The sequence below is a fragment of the Amphimedon queenslandica genome, unplaced genomic scaffold (genome assembly GCF_000090795.2).
Source record: "Amphimedon queenslandica unplaced genomic scaffold, v1.1 AMPQUscaffold_13514, whole genome shotgun sequence".
In the NCBI taxonomy this organism is placed as follows: domain Eukaryota; kingdom Metazoa; phylum Porifera; class Demospongiae; order Haplosclerida; family Niphatidae; genus Amphimedon; species Amphimedon queenslandica.
The window spans coordinates 696,505-704,176 of record NW_003546250.1 but is presented as its reverse complement, the minus strand read 5'-3'; the positions used below and the strand labels follow the sequence as shown (position 1 = coordinate 704,176).

Genomic DNA, 7,672 nt, shown 5'->3' with positions numbered 1-7,672 from the left:
TGTCAGTCAATGATACAAATGACTCATCTTGTTCTACCTAAGATGTTGGAAAAGTAAGTTTTAAGCGCTGTATATTCTGTAACTTCTTTCATTTGTAGGAAGAAAGGCATCATTGTCAACATAGCCTCTATTGCTAATACGCGTCCTTTACCACTAATGACCGTTTATTCATCTACTAAGGTTGGTCAATTGGATATGCATTATGCTTGAGTTGATTAATATTGCAAGGCTATTATACTAGACTAACTTTTGCTGCAAATTAATAATTCTCTCTCTCTCTCTCTCTCACTCACTCTCTGCTTTTGCAGCAATTTGTTCTCTATTTTTCAACTGCACTTCAAACAGAGTATAAAAGCAAAGGAATCATAGTTCAGGTAAGATGTAGTAAGAATTACACTGATAGAGCTGGTACTGGTCATATAGTGCAATTCTCCTGGAGTTGTAGCAACACCACTTACTGGAATCAGGAGGGTCAGATGGTGGGCAGTTGATCCTGTTGCCTATGGACGATCTTCTGTTGCAACCATAGGACTACAGCATCATACTAATGGCTGCCTTACTCATGTATTTCAAGTAAGAGGAAAGAAAGGGAATAGTGAAGGGAAGAAGAAGGAGAATGAATTATTTTTTGTTTTTGTTTTTTTTTTATGCAGAAGAAAATGGTTGAAATGCTTCTTGGCCAGAAGACAGCTATTCCTATGCTAAATATTAGGAGGAAATATTTCTTAAAGAGGCAGAGCGAGAAACAGAAGAAAGAACATTAATAGTATTTGTTTTGATTGAAATTTATGTTAGAACAACAAAACGATATTTAAAAAGATCTACATGTACGCACCCATATAGCACCTATCCATAGATATTGACCTATCCAAATTTAATTAGCCACACCTTCAAGTTAACGAAAATCAAATTCAAAGTGGGGCGATCAAAATGGAGTATTGGAATCAAGCAGTGGATGTCTTTATGTCTGATCGTTTCTGTCTCTACAGGAACATAGCAGCTGTCATTGGTACTGCTTATGTGCTTCGTTTCTTATTAAAGAAGTTGTGGGCACTGAGTGGTGGGTTTTGTGCTTATTTCTTAGCTCCTTGGGGCATATCAAGAATTAATATAAAGAAATATGGCTCCTGGGCAGGTGAGAAAAAGGGACATTTACTGATTATTATGTTATATGTAGTTGTTACTGGAGCATCTGAAGGAATTGGAAGAGGATATGCTCTTGAGGTGAGAGAAAAAAATAGAAAACTAATGAGGTCATCTTTTTACAGCTAGCAAGGCAAGGTCTGAATGTAGCCATAATGAGTCGCTCAAGAGAAAAACTAGAAAAAGTTGAGGAAGAAATCAGTAAGTGTACAGTCAAATCAATGATTCGAATCATCTCAATATCAAGGATCAAAGTATAATCGTGATGTTCGTGTGATACCAGTTGATTTCAGTGAAGGACAAAGTGTCTATGATGATATACAAGCAGAGATATCTGATCTGGATATTGCTATTTTAGGTAACTTACATCTTGTTCATATTATAGTTATTATTAATTTACTTTTTCTCTCGTTAGTAAACAACGTTGGCCTTAGTTTGAAACACCCAGAATTTTTTGCTGAAGTTGATGAAATGGTAGCATATAATATGATTCTTACAATTATCATAAATTTCTAATAGAGACACAGGCAAATTATTGAGCTCAACTGTCAGTCAATGATACAAATGACTCATCTTGTTCTGCCTAAGATGCTAGAACAGTAAGCCCATCTATACACATGCAGTATAGCCATTCCTTTGCAATAGGAAGAAAGGTATCATTGTTAACATCTCTTCATTGAGTGGTGCTGCCCCTAGCCCACTACTCACTGTCTATAGTGCTACAAAGGTTTGTAAATATTAGTATCTATATCTACATATATAGTTCATGTTAATTACTACATCTATGCATGTAGTAGTTGGCTGCTTTGCATATTCTTGTTAATAGTAAAGTATAAGTTAATGTATTTTTGTATACAGATAATATAGTTGAGGTTTTTGTACAATTATGTTCTCCTTTCTGAAGGTTTTTGTGAGATATTTCTCTGCTGCTCTTCAAACCGAGTACAGGAGGAAAGGCATCATTGTGCAGGTTGCTAAGATGTGCATATTCTATAGCATTAAAATATAATATTTAATTCCAGTGTGTCTCTCCTGGTTTTGTTGCTACTGCAATGTCTGGTATAAGGAGACCGTCTCTCATTGCTCCTGATCCAGTCACCTATGCAAAAAGAGCTGTTGCCACTATTGGGCTAAGGGATCACACCAACGCATACATACCCCACGTCCTCCAAGTAATATAACACGAGAAGCTACTTTGCTTTCCTAAGTGCATACATGTATCTGCATTGTGTGGATGGAGGGAGGGCTTAGTTGATTCTTTTTGTGTAGGAGTATTTGATTGGAGCATTGCCAGGATGGGTCATACAGAAAATGTTTTACGGTGCCATGACTCAGGTGAGGAGTACAGCAATAAAGAAGAAACAGAAAAGAAGCTAATCAACAATAAAGGGAGTCTTCACACTTCTGTGCGCTAACTTTAGTTTTGATTTGGCTATAATTTTCGTTTTGGTTGAACAATATTAATTATTATAATAATGATACATTATTAGTGTTATTGTTAAATTTTCGAAATAAAAAAAATTTAGGATGGTTTCTCTATTCTTTGTAGCAAAAAAATGAGAATTTAAATCCTTCTCCTAAATGAATGAATAAAATTAAAGACATCAATGTCTCTCATTACTTTCTTCCTCTTGTTTTCATCTTCTCTTCAATTTTTTACTCTTCTTGCTTGAACAAGGCGGACAGAACCACTTCTTGTTATCGGGTGGAGCACAAGCCAGTCCAACACAGTGCCTACAGGTTTAACAATACATGATGATAGTCATGGTAACTCGTTATGAATGCCATGTGATCAAACTAACATGTGAAGCCAGACGTCACAGTTGTCACAGCAGATCATTGGAGTCCCATCATCCGGTCTCTTACAGATTGGACATATGTATACCTCTGGAGTTGTTCCAGCTCCTCCTACTCCTCCAACAACACCTTGTAGAGTGCTACTAGTGATAACAAGACTAGGAGCCGACTAAAGGGAGAGAGAGAGAGGAGGAGGAAGATGATGAAGAATTTAAAGTATTTGCTTGCTACCTTCTTGATATTAATTGAAGGGACTTTTATTGATGGAGACGACTTCACAAATCTTATAATAATGAATCACATGATCAACCTCACATGAGATTAATAGTAAACTCACAGGCTTTCTCCTTGAGTCTTTTTCTTAGCATGATGATGATGAGCTGTTAGTGTCTCTCTAGTGAGTGAGCCAGTTGATGAACTAGATGATGCTCTTAATGATGATCTCCTACTCTTCAAGGAACTGGTACCAGGACTAACAGTACTAACTATTGAAGGGAACAAAGCAAATACTGTATGCATCATATGATGGACAATAGCAAAAAAAGATGTCATAATAGTATAATAATGATTATGAATTTGTGCTGCATTATTTATATAAATGTTATTTTAAGTTTGAGCTAATTCTCATCACTCATACGTGTATTAAATTAAACTCATGTGCTTCTTCATTACCTGGTGGCTGTTGAGGTAGTTTCAATCGAAGCTTAAGTCCACCAGGACTTTTAGACCTCTCCTCTCTCTCTCCTTCTTTCTTGACTGGCCTTAAAGACTGGATCATCTTTGTCTTACTCTTTCCTTTCTTTTGACTCGCGAACGATTCAACTTCAATCTCTTCCTCTGAGCTTTCACTGGAAGAACTACTGCTACTACTAGTCTCAGCATTCCTTGAGATTTTCTACAGCAATGGAACCATAATATTCTAATTTACGCATCATTGATCTAACTAAAACTAATGAGGCTTTTCCAAAATCTGGCCAAAGTCCCTGTACTATATAGCAAGGCTGCAAAAGTCATGGCAGCAATTTTGAAGTGGGGTGAATCCTACTTAGTAACGCTACCGCGTTACTAATAGTACAGGGATTTTGGGCAAATTTCACCAAAAATGGCTAGGTGAGATTTCTCCATTTTTATAATATTTCCTGATGCATATACATGTTCTTATGTTGCATAGAAAGTTTGAGCTCATTCCAATCAAATTTGGATTTTTTACGAATATTTAAAGTTGCTCCAAAATTGAGCCAAAGTCCCTGTACTATAGTACAGGGATTTTGGGCAAATTTCACCAAAAATTGCTAGGTGAGATTTCTCCATTTTTATAATGTTTCCTGATGCATATACATGTTCTTATGTTGCATAGAAAGTTTGAGCTCATTCCAATCAAATTTGGATTTTTTACGAATATTTAAAGTTGCTCCAAAATCGAGCCAAAGTCCCTGTACTATATATAGTACAGGGATTTTGGGCAAATTTCACCAAAAATGGCTAGGTGAGATTCCTCCATTTTTATAATGTTTCCTGATGCATATACATGTTCTTATGTTGCATAGAAAGTTTGAGCTCATTCCAATCAAATTTGGATTTTTTACGAATATTCAAAGTTGCTCCAAAATCGAGCCAAAGTCCCTGTACTATATAGTACAGGGATTTTGGGAAAATTTCACCAAAAATGGCTAGGTGAGATTTCTCCATTTTTATAATTTTTCCTCATACATATACATGTTCTTATGTTGCGTAGAAAGTTTGAACTCATTCCAATTAAAACTGAATTTTTTACAAAATTTTAAAGTTGCTCCAAAATCGAGCCAAAGTCCCTGTACTAAGGTATTTAAAAAAACAAAAATATTCACACAAGTATATACACGTAATATAAATCACAAACATTATTGGAAACAACAGTAAATTACCTTTTTTGGCTCATCAGGTATGTCGATGGCTATGGATCTCTTCAAACCTCTTCCTTTCCCTCTCCTCTTTTCAACATGACCTCCACTCCTTTGCTCCTTGCTAATTTTAACTCCTAAGCCACTACTTCCGGCTGTCGAAAGTCTCGGTATTGTAACTTTCACAGGTTTCTTATCAATTCTCTCTTCCTCTTCTTCGCTTGAAGATGTTTTCTCCTTCTTGGTAGCCATCAACAATCTACTGGAGAGCCTGTACTTTAGTGGTATCTTGACTAAAAGAGAGCTTGGTGGGGCTTCAATAGAATCAACGTTCTTTATAAAAGCTGTCTCGACAATCATTTCGCTTCCCTTGCTAACAGAGATTGAGGAAGAATGCTTACTAGTAGAAGAACCAATGAGTCTTGATGGTGATGTAGTAATGATAGTCGGAGGAGGAGGAGGGAGGAGGAGAGGAGCAGGAGGAAGAGGAGGAGACAAGGGCAAAATGGAATCAACTTTCTTGTAGCTTGATGAAGACACTATCAAATCAGTCGTACCTCCTTTCCCAAGTTGTTGCTCTTTACTGGAAAGGTCTTGGGACAAATTTGATTTCTTTATCCTGATAGTCAGTGATCTTTGCTTCTGTGAGCTGGTTGAGGAGGGAGAGAGTGACAGAGAATGAGACGGCGAAGAGAGAGGAGGAGGAGGAGACAATGGCCGTCCAGGAGACAAAGAAGGAACAATGGCAGGTGGTTCTGAGGTTACTAGCAGAGACGGAGCTGGGGGAAGAGGAGGAGTCGGTTTTCGAAACTCTGTCGATTCAGAAGTATCGCTCTCACTCGTATCCTCTTCCTCCTCTTGATTTGATAACGGAGAGTTGTCTTTACTGTAGCCAAATGAGTGAGGGAGAGGATGAGTGGGCGGGACCAAAGAATGACTGGGTGTGGTCTGAAAGCCAACGGAACGTGGGGGGAGTGGAGCAAGAGTTTGAGGAGAGATTGGGGAAGTGTGAGATGTGACTGGTGGGAGATGTGATGATGATAGAGTTGATTGAGGAGGAAGGGGAGGGAGGGAGGGAAGGAGAGAGGGAGGAGGGATAGGAGACTTGCTATCATCATCTAAACTAGGGAGAGGGATCTTAATGGAGTCTGCAAGAGAGGAGGGAGAAGATGACGAAGATGAGAAAGAGAAATCGCTTTCTATGTGTGCCTTCACAGGCTCTGGTCTTTTAGGATCAGGAAGAGGAGGAGAAGGAGAAGGAGAGAGAGAAGGAGGAAGAGAGGGAGGGAGAGGAGAAGGAGGGAGAGAGGAAGGGAGGGAAGGAGGGAGGGAGGGTGGAGCAGCTGGAGGTAGAGGGCGAGGAGGAGAGGGAGGATAAACTTTAGGGACATTAACCGACACTGTTCTTAAAGGGAAACTGACAGTGGGGGAACGAGTTGGACTGTTATCGTCAGTTTGATGGGTTCCACTTAGAGGGTGCAAAACTGGCCGAACAGATTTTGAGAGAAAAGGACTAGTGGGTGGAGTCTTGTGAAAAGGAGACAACTGAGGTAACACATGGGCAGGAGATAGGGGAGGTCCCCTTGGACTCATCAAGTGTAACGGAGGCAGTTGAGGGGGCGGGAAAGAAGGAGGAGATTTCAAGGTCCCCACAGGAGAATCAGATAATATAGAGAGAGGGCGTGGAACAGGTTTGACCGGTTTTGAGTCCTTGATTGACGAGATCAAAGGAGGTGGATTAGAGGGAGGAAGGTCTTCCTTAACAACATCCTTAACAACATCAGGAGGAGGAGGAGGGAAAGAAGGTGTAGACTGAACAGTATGAGGAGGAGAAAGAGGAGGAGAAGGAGAAGGGGAGATAGATTGAACAGTATGAGGAGAAGGAGAAAGAGGAGGAGATCTATGAGAAGGAGAAGTAGATTGAACAGTATGAGGAGAAAGAGAAGGAGGGGGAGGAGGTGGGGAAGAAGAGATAGAATGAACAGTATGAGCAGGAGGAAGATGAGGAGAAGGATGGTTTGTGTTGTTTAAAGGAGCAGCTGGTGAATTAGCAGTAGATGATAACTGAGTTCCTCCTACTAATGAAACAAAAGTAAAAATACACATACATGTACATGTATGTGTACATGTAGCTCTAGGATTTAGCACATTGTACACTGTATTGCATATAGTTTGCAAATTCAATTTATTGTAAATCATTTTAAATAATAGGACACACACAACATATTTATCAGCAATAATCAGAGACCCAATTTAACATAGTGCGATTTACATTCATTACTGATACCTTCAGTAGGTTTGTTAGTAGATAACATTTCATCTGAGGAACTGCTCCTCCTACTTGCCCCTCCCTCTTCATCGGCCTCGCTGAGTGTACGAAGGTGAGCGTACGACGGTAAACCGGCGCTACCTCCTGTTACGGACGGGGATTTGAGACTGGTAGGCGTGGCTATCGCAGTGTCATCGTCCTCAGTTATCATGTGTATACCACTTTCATTGTCATCTTGTTCCTCTGAGAGGGAGAGAGAGAGAGAGAGAGAGAGAGAGAGAGAGAGAGAGAGAGAGAGAGAGAGAGAGAGAGAGAGAGAGAGAGAGAGAGAGAGAGAGAGAGAGAGAGAGAGAGAGAGAGAGAGAGAGAGAGAGAGAGAGAGAGAGAGAGAGAGAGAGAGAGAGAGAGAGGAAGGAATATATGAACAATAAGAGTCATAAAGATAAGAATGCGTGAACTCTGAAGACATTAAATTTTTGACACTAAAACTTGTAAAAATGCAATAAACAACACCTTTAAAACTTTATCACCTCTCAATGCAAGGGAAACATGTTCATGTCCATGTAGCTGCAGTTTTTGCTTA

The 7,672-nt window shown here is 39.4% G+C and overlaps 3 protein-coding genes across 8 annotated transcripts in view; 2 read left to right on the top strand and 1 right to left on the bottom strand.

Moving 5' to 3' along the window:
• LOC100636816 (very-long-chain 3-oxoacyl-CoA reductase-like) overlaps positions 1–824 on the top strand; it is a 4,865-nt gene extending 4,041 nt beyond the window's left edge. For 4 of the 6 annotated variants that reach the window (XM_020002684.1, XM_020002679.1, XM_020002671.1 and 1 more), the window contains exons 10-11: positions 480–573; positions 654–824. In XM_020002684.1, coding sequence (XP_019858243.1) covers positions 480–573; positions 654–764 — 205 coding nt within the window. In that variant the 3' untranslated portion in view covers positions 765–824. Of the gene's footprint in view, positions 1–18; positions 54–98; positions 181–308; positions 375–423; positions 574–653 lie in introns of all 6 variants that reach the window. The other 2 variants (XM_020002665.1, XM_020002658.1) reach the window with 2 other exon arrangements.
• A 73-nt stretch (positions 825–897) lies between these two features.
• LOC100635095 (very-long-chain 3-oxoacyl-CoA reductase-like) lies at positions 898–2,700 on the top strand. The gene is made up of 10 exons (XM_020002705.1): positions 898–1,135; positions 1,178–1,224; positions 1,269–1,344; positions 1,391–1,501; positions 1,559–1,617; positions 1,663–1,742; positions 1,789–1,870; positions 2,048–2,113; positions 2,166–2,315; positions 2,413–2,700. Exons 1-10 carry the CDS (start codon positions 931–933, stop codon positions 2,518–2,520), a joined length of 984 nt encoding a protein of 327 aa, XP_019858264.1. The 5' UTR covers positions 898–930; the 3' UTR covers positions 2,521–2,700.
• Positions 2,571–7,672, bottom strand: part of LOC100636564 (transcription initiation factor TFIID subunit 3-like) — a 6,155-nt gene continuing 1,053 nt past the window's right edge. Inside the window, exons 3-10 of the mRNA XM_011409925.2 lie at positions 7,108–7,332; positions 4,845–6,898; positions 3,613–3,835; positions 3,278–3,425; positions 3,172–3,223; positions 2,946–3,109; positions 2,765–2,877; positions 2,571–2,720 (exon numbers count right to left, since the gene is read on the bottom strand). Coding sequence (XP_011408227.2) covers positions 2,781–2,877; positions 2,946–3,109; positions 3,172–3,223; positions 3,278–3,425; positions 3,613–3,835; positions 4,845–6,898; positions 7,108–7,332 — 2,963 coding nt within the window. The 3' untranslated portion in view covers positions 2,571–2,720; positions 2,765–2,780. The remainder of the gene's footprint in view (positions 2,721–2,764; positions 2,878–2,945; positions 3,110–3,171; positions 3,224–3,277; positions 3,426–3,612; positions 3,836–4,844; positions 6,899–7,107; positions 7,333–7,672) is intronic.